Below are 17,416 nucleotides of genomic sequence, written 5' to 3'. Positions count from 1 at the left end.
GGTTCAGGAAAAGAAAAACTCCCACTAGTACATCACATCGCGCCGATAAGAACGGTCGTCTCTTCGCATCACCTGCCCCAGCCTGCCCCGATACAGCAATGAACGAATCTAACATAGTAGTCGTTACGATTTGTCGTCGGCACGAATGAAAGCTTATACAATCTTGTGCGCAACAAAGACGAGGACAAAAGCAGAGAAGACACAACAAGGCACAACTTTCAACTGAATTTTATTGAAAACGTGGTCCGGTATATAGTCTCAGCCATCGTCACAATGACAACAAACAACAAAATTAAAGGAAAAACACGATCACAGAGCATAACTGGGAAACAACACTATCTCGTTCACAGAAAACGAATGAAAGATATAAAGCAAAATATTCCTAAAAAATCGCGATCATCAAAGACGTTACGGTTATGGAACGATGCAGTTTTCTGAAGCCAAGATTCTACTCGGAAAATTCACTGATGATTGTCTCAAAACTTAGAAAACGAAAGAAATTGAATTTTCGTTGTTTTATTGCTTAAAAGCGCCGCAGTCTAATGCGAACGGCAGAGGTGTCGACAATCAGCTGATCGCCGAGATCATGTACAGCCACTATTCAACGCGCTGATCGAATTGAAGGATACGCGCTGCAAGTGTAAATAAACAAGGTGGTAAATAACAATACGTTACGGTTATGCGAAAATTAGTAAGTACATACGAATAAGTTCGTTGACACAAGAACCAACGGGAAGACAGGCGTGAGCCCCGTGAGCCCCACAGACCCACAGCTCCGTACGTATCTCGGTTAGGGCTAACACGCCCTGAGAGTGGAGAGCCGATTTGAAAACGGGGGTCGATAAACACTTCACGCGACAATATTTTGCATCCTTGTCACAATCGAAGGTGATTCTGTCGAAACTTTCACGCTGATGTAGCCTAAAACACTTTACACAACCAATTTCGTTTACCGCGTCGACCGCGAAAAACCAGCGGCCATGTTTTAAATCCAGGATTAAGAAAGAACCAAAAGCAAAGCGCCCAATCAGCCCAATGTTGAGCGCTTAAGTTAAGCGTAGTTTAGCGCCAGGTTTAGCGATAAGCGATTTTGGTGCAACCGAACGAAACCGAAACTTAGCTTAGGTTCCCCGCTAAGCTCCGCTTTGTGCTAAGCAGCGTTGGTGCAACCGGCCCTAAGACTGGAAGTTCGGCTAGTTGATTCTGACACAGACTGAGATTTACGTATATAAAAAAAAAGCAGAGACAAAAGTGAGAGGCAACAAAAAACAAAACGTTAAAAAAAGGTGCCCGTTGTAAAATAAATAACTTGAATTAGGAATGCGATCTGGCCTAGTTGGTTCTGACTTATACTGAGAATTTATGCCAAACGCCTTGTCTTGTGTTCCCTCTCACTTTTTGTCTTTTTTTTCATAGTAAAACCTCAGTATGAAAAACAAATCTACAAACACATTGTAACCCTGGAGCCCCGTGTTTGTGTTGGTCCTGTTCACGCTCTAAAGTTTTACAATCTGTACTTAACCAGCTCGTTATACGATTTGACATTAATTATGTCTACAATCCCAATTTTTAACTATGCATGTTGGTGGCATTCGTGGGTACAAAGAGCAGCGTGGCGCCGTACAAATCTTTCAGTTTCAATGACCATTTCAGACCTTGGGTTCACAAAGCTTACCAGACCTAGGCTTTAATGAAGTATAGACTTGATTTCAGGCTAAGTGCAGGTGCAACCGACACTTTACCCGCTAAGACCAATCAAGCAGCCACAAAAGCGCAAGCGACTGGGCCTGTTCGGTTTATGATTGGTTCGACAAAGTAAAATAGTTACAGAAACACGACGAACATCATGGTGGTGCATTTTTGACGATGTCTTATTTGTCTCGTAGCGTTGGCTGCGTTAGGAGTTATCCTGAAATTTTTGGCTGGCACGCAGCTGCGCTGCGAGATCTAGTCTGGCCACCGTGGATGGAAAACGCTTTTGTTTTGGCGCGAGTCTGGAAACGGTGGGCACGCCCCAGCCAATGCTTGACTATCAAACGATCTACACACACACCACCAGCAAGATGGCGGCTCAAAGATGCCGTACTTTAAAACGTCTGTAGTCACTGACAGCCTAAGAAACACGGGGGGTGGCTCATTATGTTAATTAACTCTCCTTGCTTTCTGATAAGTTCTTCGGCGTTCTCGTCGGTCAATGCTGCAATCTGATTGGTTGTGGAGCGGTAATGAGATGTGCTGCGGTCAATACAGCGCATGCGTAGACGCTTCGCCTCACTGGAATCTGGTTTTTGCGCACGCGCAGAAGGGTTATAAACAGGGGCTTGTTTACAAATTACGAACCGCGTGTTGGTCGATAGCGTAAGAGGATGTAAGCTTCTTTTTTTCCCCTTTTCCACTCACAGACTCAGTACCGGTGGCTCTACGAAGTCGCCGTCGCCCTCGCCAGCTCCAAGCAGTCCAAGTCCCGCTGAGAAACGTCCCACCTCAAAAACGAATCATCCACCGTGTCTTGCCTCTTCATGGGCCACAAGGAAGAACCTGCTAACATCCGCGTCTCGGGCCCTGCATCGGGTGTTTCCGTACAAGAACCCCGCGATGAAACAATAAGTCACCTAAAAAAAACAAAAAAAAAAAAAAAAAAAACGATGCGCAGACAGGCCAGTTGTGCCATGAGTGAAAATCATGGTGCACCGCTGCAAGCACCCCACAGAAGTCCAGAAAGAACATCCTTGACGCACGTACATCGACAGTTCGAAACCCCGTGCACTTTTACCTCTCATTGGTCCAACTGGCCATTCTCCGAAAATGTTTTAGTCCGCATTTACACTCAATAACGTCGATGTGGTCATTGATAGGCTGAGGACGGTGTGGAGAAGTTTCGGTTGTTCCGCCTTCAACGCGGGCATCCTTCACTTGAACAACGTTTTGGCAACTCGCACACGTGCACAACCGAAGCACGACGGAAGGTACGGAGCATGTGCGGGAAGCCGGGCGTTCCAGAGGCACGCTCTGCCGTTCTCATGCTGTCACTGACCACAGGTACCGTCCAGAAAGTGAAAGGGCACCCACGGCGCGCCAAATCTCGGAGTTTTTCTTTTTTTTTTTTCCTAGGCAGCAACGTTTACAAAAAGAAAGCACTAACTCAATCCCTGATGACTGCTCAAGAAAGATGTTTATATTTTTTATTATTCGGCTGGCCTTACTTATGTGTCAGCGATTTCGTCACTGTCACTTCTACCGGAATTTTTGATTAGATGTTTTTTGTTTTTTTTTTGTGGGAGCGAATTCATCATTCGCAAATACGAAGCAAAGACCATCAAAATGCCTTTATTTAAAAAAAGAAAAAAAAAAAAAAAAACCTTCGATACCCCCTATGCAACGCAGCTGTCGAAGTATCTTTGTCCGCACTAATTATGGCTGGCGGCAACACCGATATGAGATTGAGTCACCTCTCCACTTGCACTAATATTTCTTGCAGTTTTGTTTCTGCGAGAAAGTGTGCGTCCACCGTGCGAAAACATTCCCTCGAACCTCTCCGCAAAATGTGTCGGACCCATTTTGCTTCGATATCCCCGCGCGTACAATCTCACAACGAAATTCGCGCAGAGATGGCGGTCGTCCCTCCAATATCTGATAGCGAACGTGTTGCTCATTTTTTCCCCCTCAGATAGAGTCATCGCAAATAACCGTTCTTCAGAACTCTGGCGCCATTTTATTTCTTCTTCGCCGCATTTGCCTACAGCCCTTGAACGCCAGCGTATACGGGCGCGAACGCTCCACGCGTTCGCGCCTGTATTGTCCACAGCTGTACGACTAGTTTTCTCTAGTACAACTCGATAGCCAGAAAGTTTTAGAAGATAGTACACCGGATATCACCGCATGAGCCTGCACAGTTTGACACAATCCGTTGAAGGTGCATGCTCCGTTAGTGTAGGGAGTAGCCCTGTTAGCTGCACGTGCGTGAATACTTTATCCTAGTAATCTACACCCTAGACATTGTGCAGGCAAACTTTCGGAACCCCACCGTGCTCCTGTTTGTCTTTTGGCTTAATAAGAGATCTTTATGTGCCGAGGCTCATAACGTGTCGCCGAACATGTAAATGCGCGTTGTTCGAGGCGCTAGGATTGCGACTTACAGATATAATGCGCCGAGGAACTGAGAGATGAGAGAAGACGAGAGCAAAACGGTCGGCGTCTGGCATTTCGCTTCCGTATTCGACCGCGTTCGGCAGGTGCGGTGGAGGCAAAGGCAGCTATAGCTTCAGGCGTACCCCCTAATCTGACCAATCGGAGCTCGACGTTCTGACGTGTCCTCGTCTGCCCCAGTTTTTCGACGTACAGAAGCAAAACAGACGTTGAACAACATTGGGGACACGCCGCTTATGCTGCAATTGCGTCATTTCATCGTTGGTTATCGGTATCGCCGAGTGCATCTGTCCTCGGTACGCCAATTTCTCGTAGGAAAGAACGGTGCAACGTCCACATTATTAAACAATGTAATTATCCGACGGAACAAGAAGCGCGTTGATGGCGACGCCGTATCCTGCTATTCCGATTACACTATCCCCAGTAGGTAGGCATACGGTTACGTTTCAGATATCTCCCAACCCACGCAACGACGACGTGTATGCACTGACTTTCGGGCGACACGACCTTCAATGTTATGCACACTTACGAAGCGCTCGCTCCACTTCGTGCCGATACGCGGAGTCGATTCGTTTAGCCTCTGCGTATAACGTCCGAAACAGTCAATGTTCCGGTGAAACTGATCGAACCTGACGCCATTTGGGAATGATCCGTGCGTGTGTGCGCAGTATTTGAGTACTTTGAAGAGCCCACGTGACGGAAAAAAACACGGCTCAGTCGAAAGCAGGGTGTAAGATAGACAGGTGGGGAAACGAGAGCCAAATGAGCGACCGGATTGTGTCCCTCTCGGTTTTCTCTTTGTCTGTGGCGCCATCTTTGTGGAGCACCGCGAACTCTCACTCCGGGTGGGCGACCGGTGGCGACCGGCTAAACTGACGGAGATGGTTTCTCGCTGATTTTCAACGAAGGACTGCCGTGCTCTCGGTTTATTTTCCGCACTCTCCCATAGAGTTCCATGCAAATCCGATTCCGATTTTTTTTCCTCTCGCCGCAGCGCCATCTGTCGCAAATCGGGGGTACCCGCAAGCAGACGAGTACACAATCCGGTCACGGCGCTGCGGTAGGCTTCTATGGGCCGTTTCCCCACCTGTCTATCTTACACCCTGGTCGAGTGAAACTCCTTCCGCAGCAATAGTTTATTCGCGTCTACTGACAATCGTCTATCGGGTGTCCTTATTGTGCACATTGTGGCCAGACTAACGAAACTGGAGCCTGTATAGAATTTCAAAGAAACGCCCGTCGTCTCGACGGTGGGTCACTTGGAAAGTGACTTTCAGTGTATGCAGCTGCTGCAGTCACGTGACATTTCGTCGCGCCGGCCATTTTTTTTTTCACTGCAAGCGATCGTTAACTTCCTGCTGCTTATAGATTTTGTTTTTGCATTTGTGGTTTATTTTGTGATACAATTAGAAAACAAAGCGATGATGTGGTATTTTCACGAAAAAATGAACGTGCAGTACTTGGTGCTGAAACGGCTATCACGCAGTTTTTGACGCCTGCGAGAATAGCTATGAGAAGCTGTTTGTGTGATATTCCACAGTAGCTATGTATTTTTATTAGTTACAAAAACGATTTTTTTTTTAAGAGAAACAAATATATTGCGAATTGCTGTAAGGAAAATACGCGCTTGTTGTGCCGTTTGGTGGATGTGCTGATTGAAAATAAGAAGGAACTTCGTTCTATTCGACATACGTTTAAGCTGTCGCAGACAGCGAGACGCAAGCGAAGAAGCAGCGCAGGCCCGAATGCATAGATTTTCATCGAGCGCTGACTCGGACAATCCGAACGAGACTTGTAGAAGAAGAAAAGAGAATCGATATATCGTGGCTGTACATAAATAAAGACTTCCCCGTTCTACAAAATATATTTCCGTCCAATAAAAAAAAAAAAAAAAAAAACACGTCCAACTGGGCACGGAACTTGTGTGTGTGTGTGTTTTTGTCTTTATTCGTCCATTCTGTTTAACTCAAAAACTTTGCTCTTCCGTAGTCACCGACAGAGCTAGAAGGGCAGGGCGCCTCTTTCGGATTCGGCAGGGCTTCCAGCATGGGCTCGTTGTTGCCATCCACCGTGGTTTGACTCGAGGTCCCCGAGACATCAAAATGTAGTAGAAGATCCGAAGCTCGCGCGACAGGCCGGACAACTGCAACTCGTCCCTGTCGTTCTGACCCTCTGTGTGACTATGGTCCAACACATACTTCTCGTCCACGTGTGAAATGCTCCCCGCAAGCGACATTTATATATATCTAAAGATCGGACGTCCCGCATCTGGTCATAAAAGAACCCGTTTGTGAAAGAGCACCGCTTCGATTGTGGCCAAAATAAAACTGAACTGTCATGGCGATGAAATGGTCATGATAGAACACCAGTGCTTGGGAAGAGTGCTTGAGACGCCCCCCAAAACTGCCTGGTTTTATGTAGGCGAGCAAGGATGCGCATTTGTTTGGAAAGTGGGACTTCGGTTTTCTGCCCCTGAAAAGGATACTCTGCCTCATATATCCTGTTACGACGGAGAAGCGCCCTTTCAGTGTCAAAAACTGCTTTTTTACTTATTTATATTTTAATATTTTGCACATTTATTTGGGCTGACATTACATGTCACAGGATGATATACAAACATATAACAGTGGAATAACAGGCCAAAAATGAACATGGGGACGAGCCGGTGGCTGGAGGTGTACTGCTTGAAATTCGGGAAATTCGACAACAATCTAAAAGCAAGCAATGCACTCTATCGAAAAGAGCCCTTTTTGTTGGTGCGTTTTTGTATTGTGGTTATTGTTTTGTATTCTCTTCACTCGACGAATACGCCATCAGTTTCCGTCTCAACCAGTTTGACCACTGAACAAAACAAAACAAAAAATGATTTTGCTGAGAATTTGAGCTCACACTATCAGAATCAAGACCGTGTACGCGATAAATTTTAAGAATAAAATGTCAGTTCTTATTTTTTTAATAATTGAACCGCTTGGTCAGACAGTGACTCTTCAGCGTAGCTTAGGCTGCTATTTAAAATCATTAATTGCCGTCTCGCGTTGATGAGTCGGAGCTTGCACTGCTGAGACGCAATGCAGAGAGCAAGTCGAAGGGTGTTGCAATAATGTCAGAATGCCGTGCTCTTCTTGCCTGATTGAAAAAATAGTGGGTGCACCCCGAGGCATCTATAGCATTGGGGTCTACCCACTATCCTTCCAATCAAAGCCAATCAGAACTCAGCATTGTTGTGATGTCACCGCAAACCCCGGCTAATGTTATTAGATTAGCTCAGTTACGAACCTGCTCATAGACGCTGCATGCACAAGCAGTTCCCCTTCTCACTCACCACGACTTGCCTCCCGCCGTTTGACGCGCCGGACGGATGTTTTGGTAACTGCAGTGCATTCTATGGGACGCGTATGTTTCGAAGCGCAGCGTCTAGATGGCGCTCTTTTGCTACTCTATGAAACACACAGTTCGTAAACGAAAATATAGATGGCGCTTCGAACGACGGGAGGCGGACTGAAGTGAGTAAGGGGGGTGCCCCCTTCCGCGGGAGTTCCACAACTGAGGTAATCTAGAGAGGTTGACTCCTGCCCAAGATGCAGACAACTTTCTCGCCGTATACTTCGTTCCAGCATACGTCAAGACGCAGACGACGCTACAAGGTAATGGGACCAATCAAGCAGCGTCAAAAACGCAAGTCACTAAATATTTTCTGCTTACGATTGATTCAGCGATAATGGAACACGTACAGAAATATCGCGAATACAATGAGTGTGAGTTTCTGGTGCTGTCTGATTGGTAGGGGTAAATACGAAAGCAGAACGCAGTAAATTACGAACGCAGACATCGGCAATTCCAAATAAAAAATATAAAGAAAACGTAGAAAAGATGCAGACGAAATGTTAGGCGTGTTCGTTTCGCCGCAACAAGCTGAAGTTGTTCGAGTACTTGTCGACTTTCTGTATTTTTATATAATTCGCGATGCCGGCGTTTCACTGCAAGGTAAGTTAAAAAAAAGACGTAGATACAAACTTTACAGGTCATTTTTTGTTTCTTCTTTATGAATATTGTCACGAATAAAAAAAAACATAAACTTGATTAATACAACTTAAAAGGAACGCTTAATGCGGCGAACGTGTTCCGAGAGAAATAAAGTAACACATAGTTTGACGGCGACGGAAGGACGACTGAATCAAGCAGCCATGCGAAGCTACTTTTGTAAGCGCGTGGGTATCTATATAGAAGCTTCCGATCTCAAACAAACAACAAGATTCTCGAGTCATTTGGAACATTCAAACCAAGTATAACAAAAATAAAAAGGACAAGCGCTTTCTGGGATCGAACCCGAGCCAGCGGCGTGGGAGTCGAGCACGCTGCTGACTCAGCAATTCGTACGCGGCAATATTAAAGCGTCACCAGCAAAATGAACGCCATCGGGACCACCCACGGATGCCACTGATATCCGCGTCCTTTCGTTCTAGATCAGTGGTCTCAAACTCATTTGAGTGTGGGGGCCAGGTAGCCCACACCTGAAAGACCGGGGGCCAACGTGAAATGAGGGGGGGGGGGGGGGATGTTCGAAGATTTTAATGAGAAAAGACCTCGTGCCCCTATGCTTTTCGTAAACTCACGGTTTTGCCATTCACATATTTAAATTTGATTTTTTATATGACTTCTTTGGGCCCTGACCTGATGTGATAACAGAAATTAAAATAACACTGCCCCGCCAACATGTCTAAAAAAAAAAATTATTTAATTTGAAAGTTTTTGAATTCCTCACAATTTTTATTATAACGCTCTGAACAAATACTTTTAATTGCGATATTTTTTTGAAGGTGAGAATCCCAAGCTTTATCTTTGGCACTTGCCCCTGCTAAGCGAGAGTTTGCCCGACATGCATTCTTCAACGAATAGCTCGAGGTTGCAGACTAGCAGCGGAATTTGTATACACTACAAAAAGCTGGGAAGCAAGAATCAAAGCGAAACAAATGGGATATGAACACAGAGAATTATAAAATATGTGCATAGATTAAAAGAACAGAGCTACTTTTCGAGAGAAAATGAATCGACGAGATGAGATCACTATGAGACTTGTCATTTCCAGCGCTCGAGATATGGAAACCGGGACTTGAAACCGGTTGCCTGCGGGCCGCTTCTCGATTATTATACTAATAGCTCGCCTGCCAGCGTCTCCGCCAGCTTTTCTCCTCGTCACAAAACAACGCAACGCATGCGCACTTGCGGCCAATCTAGCAGTAAGTTACCCCCTCTCTTAAATCTAGGCTCTCTAACTCCGACCTGGTAAAGTGGCGCCATCTGTGCTCGCGCCATAAAACTAAAACTTTGCGTTACACTTTTTTCTTTTTTTCTTCAGCTTCGCCCTTTGATCCGACCGACCTCATCGGGCAATTAAAGAACCCCTTGAACACGTGCCAGCCTCGCAGGGTGCATTCAATATCAGGCTAGCCAAGACTTTTGATCGCCCCATAAAATCGACGAGCAGGCAAAAAAAAAAAAAAAAAAAAGGAAATCCCCGGTTAATGATTTATTTGTCATGTAAACTCGCATGATGAATGGGAAAAGAGAACACCATCGCTCATGTCGCCAAATCTTACGAAACGCTAGTGCGGCAAATCTATACCGAACGCGTCAAGAGATCGAAGTCGGCCGTCCAGAGAGAGAGAGAGTGAGGGAGAGAGGAAGGAAAGGTACACATCCGGACTTGTCATTTAGGTCTCTAATGACGACAAACCCAGTCAATTTCGAGTTCAATACTCGGCGTGAGCACTGCGCGACGACGCGTGGACAAATGCCAGCTCGGACTTCGATTTATGAAAGAAGGCTTTTAAAAAACGCGAAGTGGAAAATAATTTAGAAAAGAAAATTGCCGCATAGAAATGATTACTGAACAAAGAAGTTCGGAGTTGGATGCGTCGTGTTACGCGATTGAATGGAAATACCTCTGGACAATAAACAGATATATTTTAATTAAAATTGGTAAATGGGCTAATAGGTTGTGGCTAGAGCCACTGACTGAGCTACGCTTAAAGTATAGGCGTTTTGTTCCCCGATATTTTTGGGGGCGTCACCATTTTGGTGTTAGGAGCATGTAAATCGGGTTTCGTCCGCTTTCCGAGCTTGGCGTAACTGTTCTACAGGAATTGCAGCCAGCCATTGATCCTGACCCGTTGATCTTTCGGAAACTTGTGCAGACTCTGCCACAGAATGACACTTTTTTCGGATGCAGGACGTGTGAGCCAGCTCTTCACGCAACATCTTGGGGCTGTTCTTTTCGGAGCCGATTACGGAAATTCACGATGGGCAATCACTACTCATCTCAATCTCTTCAATGTACAAAACGTCTCATCCTGATCTGCAGAACAGCGAGCGGAACAAACGTAACTGCAAAATATTCGCACGGCAAGCGGTTCCCGCTACATATGCTGCGCGCAGAAAAACAAAAACAAAACAAAACAAAAAAATCGCACGGCCGGGTGTGGCCACGTGACTTCCACCACTCACTCTTTTCTCTCCACTTCTGCGATCTCCGTGCGCTGGTTTCGGTTTTGGTTTTGAGCAGCTGCGTTGTTTGGCTTTATGAAATATATAGGTGACTCTGTTACAAAATATTAATTGGGTAGTCTTCCGACACCATAATAAATCCGCGGGCAAAAAAAGAAAAAAAAAGTTGGGAGGTTTTGTTAACACATTTATTATCCTGTGCTATTTATATGTATATACACCTGCAATTGTATAGCACCTATTAGATTCAAATAATTTTCACTCCCAGTGTTATATAATTTAATGATAGATATGCTATTAAATGTGTCGAAGTTGAAAACATAAAAATCGACTGCAGCAGAACTCAATGCACCAATAGGAAATAAGAAACAGTAAATCTTTTTCGGGATATTATTTGCTGTTAACGCTTACTTGTGTAAATATGCTCATACACAAATTTTTAACATTATGTCATTTTCGAATTTTGTGAGTTGCAGGCTTTCTGCCTTGTGTGGCTGTCTTCACAAAAAAAAAAAAAACATTCCACAACAACCGATCCGGATTTACACAGCAATTTCAAAATAATTGCCACAATTTATGTCTAAACTTTTGACAAACAAGTTTTTCTTACAATAGTTTGCCACCAAGGGGAGAGGCACAACGGCGCATGCGCGTCGGTTCTCCTGCAAGAACGACGGTCACTTCCCGCAATTTTTTCATATAAAATGGCGTGCCATTGCGATTCACTCGATTACCAGCAACCTCCACGCTTTCCCATGCCCCGCTGTTCGGCAGCACCATGAGTTGCAGAGTGAACTTTACGACAGTGTGGAATGCGGAACACTTTGAAGACTCGGGAATTTCTCGCGGGACGCGGGACACGAGCCCCGAATGCAGGACAGTCCCGTGAGTCGCTGGGTGGGAGGTCACCCTATCTAGTTGTGGTTCATCTTTAACGTAATACGCGATAAAAACGAGTACGAAGCAGACCAATCAACATGTCCTGCGGTTACCCTGATCTACCTTCTCTGCCTCTTTCTAGATTTTTTTTTTACTAGGTGAAAAATGTTTTAGCTGGTTTATATTGGCCCTATTGATTCTATGATTTAAAGAAAATCACAGCTGAAAATGCGCAGTGATTGTGCACGTTCTCGTCAGTAAAAACGAAGCTTCTTAATAGTACGTGTGAAGGTAGAAATCTTGTCGGTTGGGTTGTATTTTTGTTTCTTGATTGCTCCTATGCTCCCTGTGTTTATTTCTGATTCGCTTCAAAATTAAACTTTAGTTGATAGTCAGCGCTTTGTCGGTGCAGTTCTTTCACTCGTTCCTTGTCAAATTTTTGCGCTGTTTTTACGTTCGAAGATGTTCAACCAACTCGCCCAACTTACCGCCTTGTTGCTCTTAATAGTACTTGTTTTCCAACTTGTACTTTACTTGCGTTCCATTCAAACTTATCCTGTTGGAAGGTGAAAATAAACTGTTCCTTTTTATTTCCAAATTATGTGTGCCGGACAGGGTTGTTTTGAGTATACAAATGTTTATAGATACGAATGTTACGGACTCCTCCCACCACTGGAATAGGGTGCCTTCGTGTGCGCTTTGCTCATAGGGAGTATCCACTGGACGCCATATTTGTGGGTGCTGTTTAGAGCGCAGTCTCAGAACGAGCTCACATCAATAGGTTGCTAAGACCGGCACTCTTGATGGTGCGGAATGCACGTTGCAAAAGAACTGTGGGAGCTCGCCACCAGCACGCGCTCAGCATTCGCGCACACAGCTATGGCCGCCAGTGAATGCTCCCTATACTCTGTTTCCTACTTAGTGTACAACGCTGTCAAAGCTACTGGCGCGAGCGTGCGCGTGGCTTCATCTATGGTTTCGATTGCGCGAAAACGCACGCAAATGACCTTGAAAAAATTACAAAGAAAGAACCGGTCAGAAAATGTCGCCGCGAATCACTGTCAATTCCAAGAGCGGGTGCCCGGAAAAGCGTTTGCTCCCGCTCAGGAAAAAAGAAAAAGAAACAAAAGCGTTGGGGACAAAATGATCTGACTTCTATTTTGCTCCGAAGGCTGTTGTTCCCGCACCCCACGATGCATGAACGCGACACCCAGGCCGTGACGTGTCGCTGTTATCACACTGACTGCACCGTGGATTAGCGCAGGACCGCTCAATAATTGTTTTCTCTTTCTCTTACTCTCTTTTTCTCATCGAAGTTTATCTCCACGGACTAAAAACCTTCTAGAAGGCTGCATAGTCATGGTAGCCTTGGTTTTAGTCATCAATCAACACTGCAATGATATCACGAAAGAGAGTCTTTGAAAAAGGGTCACACATCTTACATCCGTAAACGTTTAACTTTAAGCCAAATGCAGGGCAAAAGAAAAAAAAGCACTAAATATAATGCACGTTGTTTATTGCATTCTGCACACGAGTGTATTTTTTTATAAACTTTTATGCGTGTTATTTTAACGTCACCTTGTTTGCACTCTTGCCATTTCGGTCGATAAAGGTTCACATTTCGGGACGTGTTTGGTAGAGCTGTAAATGCGAAATGCCTGCATCCTATTTTTTTTTTTTCTTCGACGGAAGAACTTCGGGTGTGACGAACTCCGAGCATCTTATTATCAACTTATGATTATTACAGCCAATAAGATTGGGGCGTTTGCCGATAAGAATGATAAGAAGCAGGATCATGACAAGCCGCGCACTGCGTTTCTGAAACTCCCAGTGACCACGTAAGAGTATGTATATCGCTAATCTTGCTGAACGTAATCTGAACTCTTATCGTGTGACACCACTAATGAACGCTATCTACGTTCAGGGGAAAAAGTTATAACACGACTTTATGGCCTTGTACTTTGCTCGAACGTCCCCCCCCCCCCCCCCCTCAAAAAAAAAAAAAAAAAGGAATACAAAAACGTATATGTGTGATAAAAAAAACAAAAAAACCTTTGGTCGAGGTGGTTAATGCATTCGTTCAATATATCGGGAATTCCGTGGCGTGTTTCGGTTGTTAAAAGCGTTTTGGTCAGCTTTTTTAATCAAATCTGTATAGAGGTCGCTTCACGAATCTGCAATGGAGCGTGACCGAGTGGCGCCATCTGTCAAGAAGCGCTGGAACTCCGCATAACCAGACTGTAATGTTTTTGCAGTAATGTCGAGATAGAATATAGGCTCTATTCATGAAATATAATTGCTCAGAATATTATTGAAAAAAAAAAAAAACTCATGGCGAGAAAATGATGCCTCAAAATTATGAAGCATTCGCAGATCGGTAGCGCCGCGAGGCTGCCAAAAAGATGGCGCCAGCAGGAAATCTCGTCGTAAGCAGTCGTTAACGGTTACAGAGCTCTCGACTACGCTCAAAGTAAAATCTGTGGGCTACCCTTAACGTGGTGGTAGTACAGGTATAAACTGAGCTACGACCATTAACACCCAAAAAGTACATTTAAACCTGTCTATTTTATTCATTGCTTGTATTCATATACACTGAGCTGTTGAAGTTTCACTTCATTTCATTTATTTACCTCAAAGGCATATTTTTGACGCACTACACGAGGGGAGGTCATCGGCAAAAGGAAATACACGATGAAGGTTAAACAAGTTTACGAAATGACGTAAAATCACTATAAAAGCCAACGGCACAAAATTAAACAGATTCCTACACACACTAGTCACAATACAAACGCTAACCGAGTTCTTTAAACACTAGAGGATTTATGTTGAATGACAGGTGCAAAGCGAAGTGCCACGGTCCGTTACAAAGTTACATCTCAGTGTTTAAATCCATATAAATAACTTTTTTTAAAGCAACACACGAAGAATACGTCAGCTGAACGTAGAATCCCATAAGATTGATTTTTCAACGATCGATTACAACGATTAGTAAAGCGCAGGCAGAATTTTAATCGCATGTTCCGGTCAGACAAACCACAAACAACATGCCCCGAGGAACAGGCCTTTCCGACAAGCGGGTTACCTCAGCCAAACCAGATAAAAACCGCTCCGAATTATGACTCAATTTAATCTATGATTCAATACGCTTACGCAATTTTTTGCCAGTGCGTAAAACGAAAAAAAAAGCCAACTATAATAAATAGAGGTATAATAAATACAGGTATAATAAATACTTCGCTTCCACTCAACAAAAAATATATATCACGGCAAGAAAAAACTACATTCGGAAGTGCGTTAGCAGCCTACGATAGGGCACATACAGTGCGTTCGCGCTATTCAAAATAAGGGCAAACACTACTCTATTCACTCCGTTATTTACCGTTGAAAAAAAAAAAAGAGGGGGGGGGGGGGAGAGCATGCAAGCAGTGCGTTCTCTTTTTATCTACTCCAGATGAAAGACTTCTGGCTCCACCCCTGTCATTCGGACACCAGCCAATCAGGACGTTCCAACACTCGTCGTCATAGCAACCGTCGGCCCGAGCGGCGTTTGTCAATGCGCCTTCGAAACATACGCGCTCGGAAGTCGTCTGCTCGCGCGGTCACATTTAAGCAGACGACGGGAAAAAAAAGAACAACCAGCGGTCGCCTGCTTTCCTCAAACAATTTTTTTTTTTTTTGTTGCTCAGAAACCAAAAGAAATCAAAGAGTTTTTTTTATAGCGTTATTGGAAGTTAGAATATTCACGCCCGTGATTTGGGCTGGAGTGGTGTCCTCAATATTTGTTAGACTTGGCGTCACACGGCTTCGTTCATGCGTCCACATCGGCAAGACGCTTCGAAGCCTCGACGGACCGGGGTCAATCAAACAACGAGATGCGAAAAGTGAAGCTAAAACTCCCCTGGATGGTCACCGCCGTGCTCCTAGTAACCGGTAAGTACTTTTTGTTTTTTAAGCCTAATATATTACCTGATATCCTTCCCTAAAGCTTGGGTTTGGCATCACTCTCGGTGTACAACGCGATAAAACCAGACTCTCACGGAGCTCACTACAAGTAATAGATTACTTTTTGGAGTAATCTTGTAATATTTTATTACATTCATTAGAAAGTAATCCCAAGAATATTTTGATAAACTCTTGGAAATTGAGAATTACTTGAAACCACAAGTTTTTTTTTTTGTTTTTGTTTCCCACCAAAAAATTTTTGAACGAAATCTCTGACAGGAGGACTGTTTACCGAAATCAGTGGATTAAAAAGAAAAGTAGTTCATAATTCTGTGATTTTAATTCAATAATGGACAGTACAAAAGACCAAAATCGGCAGAAGACGCTGACATTTTTTAAAATATAAAGTTATCGAAAAGTAACCCTGCGACGTTTTGTTTTTTTGTTTTTTTCAAATAACGGCAAGTTACTTTTTGTCTCGAGTAATCGAACACTCCAATTGAATTCTTTTGAAACAAGGGTAATTGCAATCGTAATCAATTAATTCTTTTTCTCCAATAAAGTGTACAAGACTGGATAAAATCGAAAAAAAGGAACTCTTCGAGTCAGCTAGTTTTATCAAAATAAAAAAAAAACACAAAGCAAACAAAACAAAACACACAAGCTTCAAGGTATCCCCAAGAAATCTGTCTCTCCCTTGGGGAGCCATACCCATGGTCTCCACCTCTTTTTTGTATTTTTGTATTACGTACCCGAGTTACACACAAATCTCCTGGAGTTTGGGAAATTCCAGGACCGTCTCCTATTTTTCTTCAATGAAAAACACCGATAAACACCGATATTTTAACGCGATAGCGTTTCGGACCTCGTGTCACAGAAAATCCGGCAAAGGCGTCAGCGGGAACAAAAAAGTCCATAATGCACCGCGCGCAGCCACTCGTGTCACACGTGACGTCACACCTTGGTGCGGGCGTTGCATTATGGGATTTGCCTGCTAAATTTGGCGGGAAAATGTTCCCGGCAAATTGAGCAGAAAATTTTCCCGGCACATTTTTATAGGGTCATGACGTCCCAGCCACGTGTGATGTCACGTGACACGTGACGCTAAAGACTAGATCCCGCACAAACGCTTGCACGGCTCGGCAACGAGAACGCGTTTATATGAGAAGGCTTGTGAACGGGACCCGACAACGCTATCGCGTTCCACTCTTAAAGGTGAAGCCTAAAAGTCCCCCTAAGTTGTTTTTTTTTACGGCACCAAAAACAAACATTAAATTGAACAAATATCTAAAAAACATAAAAACCTATATTTAACCCTAACCAAACGCCATATTGATTTTGATACTGTTTGCCCAGTCTCTTTTTGTATTAGTTTTTTTTTTATACTGTCGCGGCTCGTCTCGCGTTTGCCTTATCACACTCATTTCCTTAATCCCTCGCCTGAGACCACGTCAGCGCGTTTTACCTGACGTCATGGGAACGCGACGCGCGCTGATTCGTTGACAGTGTTTGGCGGAAGATGACGTAACAATTGCGACCAATCGGCGCTGCGATATCGCTCAACGCGCGCTGACCTTTACGCGATGGTTGACGAGAAGTGACCGAGCTTCCAGTTGTCTGGATTGTTTCTGTCCACGCCAACCATCACACAAGCAATAGACCGCTTTCTTTTCTCGCCAAAAGTGCGCGCCATCTGGCAGCTGCTGGGTCGATCACCTAAGTTCGCCATTGTTCGAGCGCGTACTCTGATCAAGTATTGAACGTGAGATGCCGCGTCGGCGTTCGGCGTGAGCTCGGCTCAGCTCGCATTGGACACGAACTGCTTCGTCAACGCTCGGCAAAAACTCGGATCCAATCACACGCATTGTGAAAAAAAAAATGGCGACCAACATTGTTGTTAGATTGGGTTTTGAAACGGGCCTATCACTTGCATGTATGCGTGCAG

At 44.4% G+C, this 17,416-nt stretch overlaps 1 protein-coding gene across 2 annotated transcripts in view; it reads left to right on the top strand.

Moving 5' to 3' along the window:
- Positions 1 to 3,106, top strand: part of LOC8052985 (receptor-type tyrosine-protein phosphatase mu) — a 77,364-nt gene extending 74,258 nt beyond the window's left edge. For both annotated transcript variants that reach the window (XM_042289389.1, XM_042289388.1), the window contains exon 18: positions 2,403 to 3,106. In XM_042289389.1, coding sequence (XP_042145323.1) covers positions 2,403 to 2,471 — 69 coding nt within the window. In that variant the 3' untranslated portion in view covers positions 2,472 to 3,106. The remainder of the gene's footprint in view (positions 1 to 2,402) is intronic.
- Positions 3,107 to 17,416: the final 14,310 nt, after the last annotated feature.

The sequence above is a fragment of the Ixodes scapularis genome, unplaced genomic scaffold (assembly GCF_016920785.2).
Source record: "Ixodes scapularis isolate PalLabHiFi unplaced genomic scaffold, ASM1692078v2 PGA_scaffold12__126_contigs__length_90152505, whole genome shotgun sequence".
Taxonomy (NCBI): domain Eukaryota; kingdom Metazoa; phylum Arthropoda; class Arachnida; order Ixodida; family Ixodidae; genus Ixodes; species Ixodes scapularis.
The sequence above is the reverse complement of the archived record's forward strand: the minus strand, read 5'-3'. Positions and strand labels throughout refer to the sequence as shown.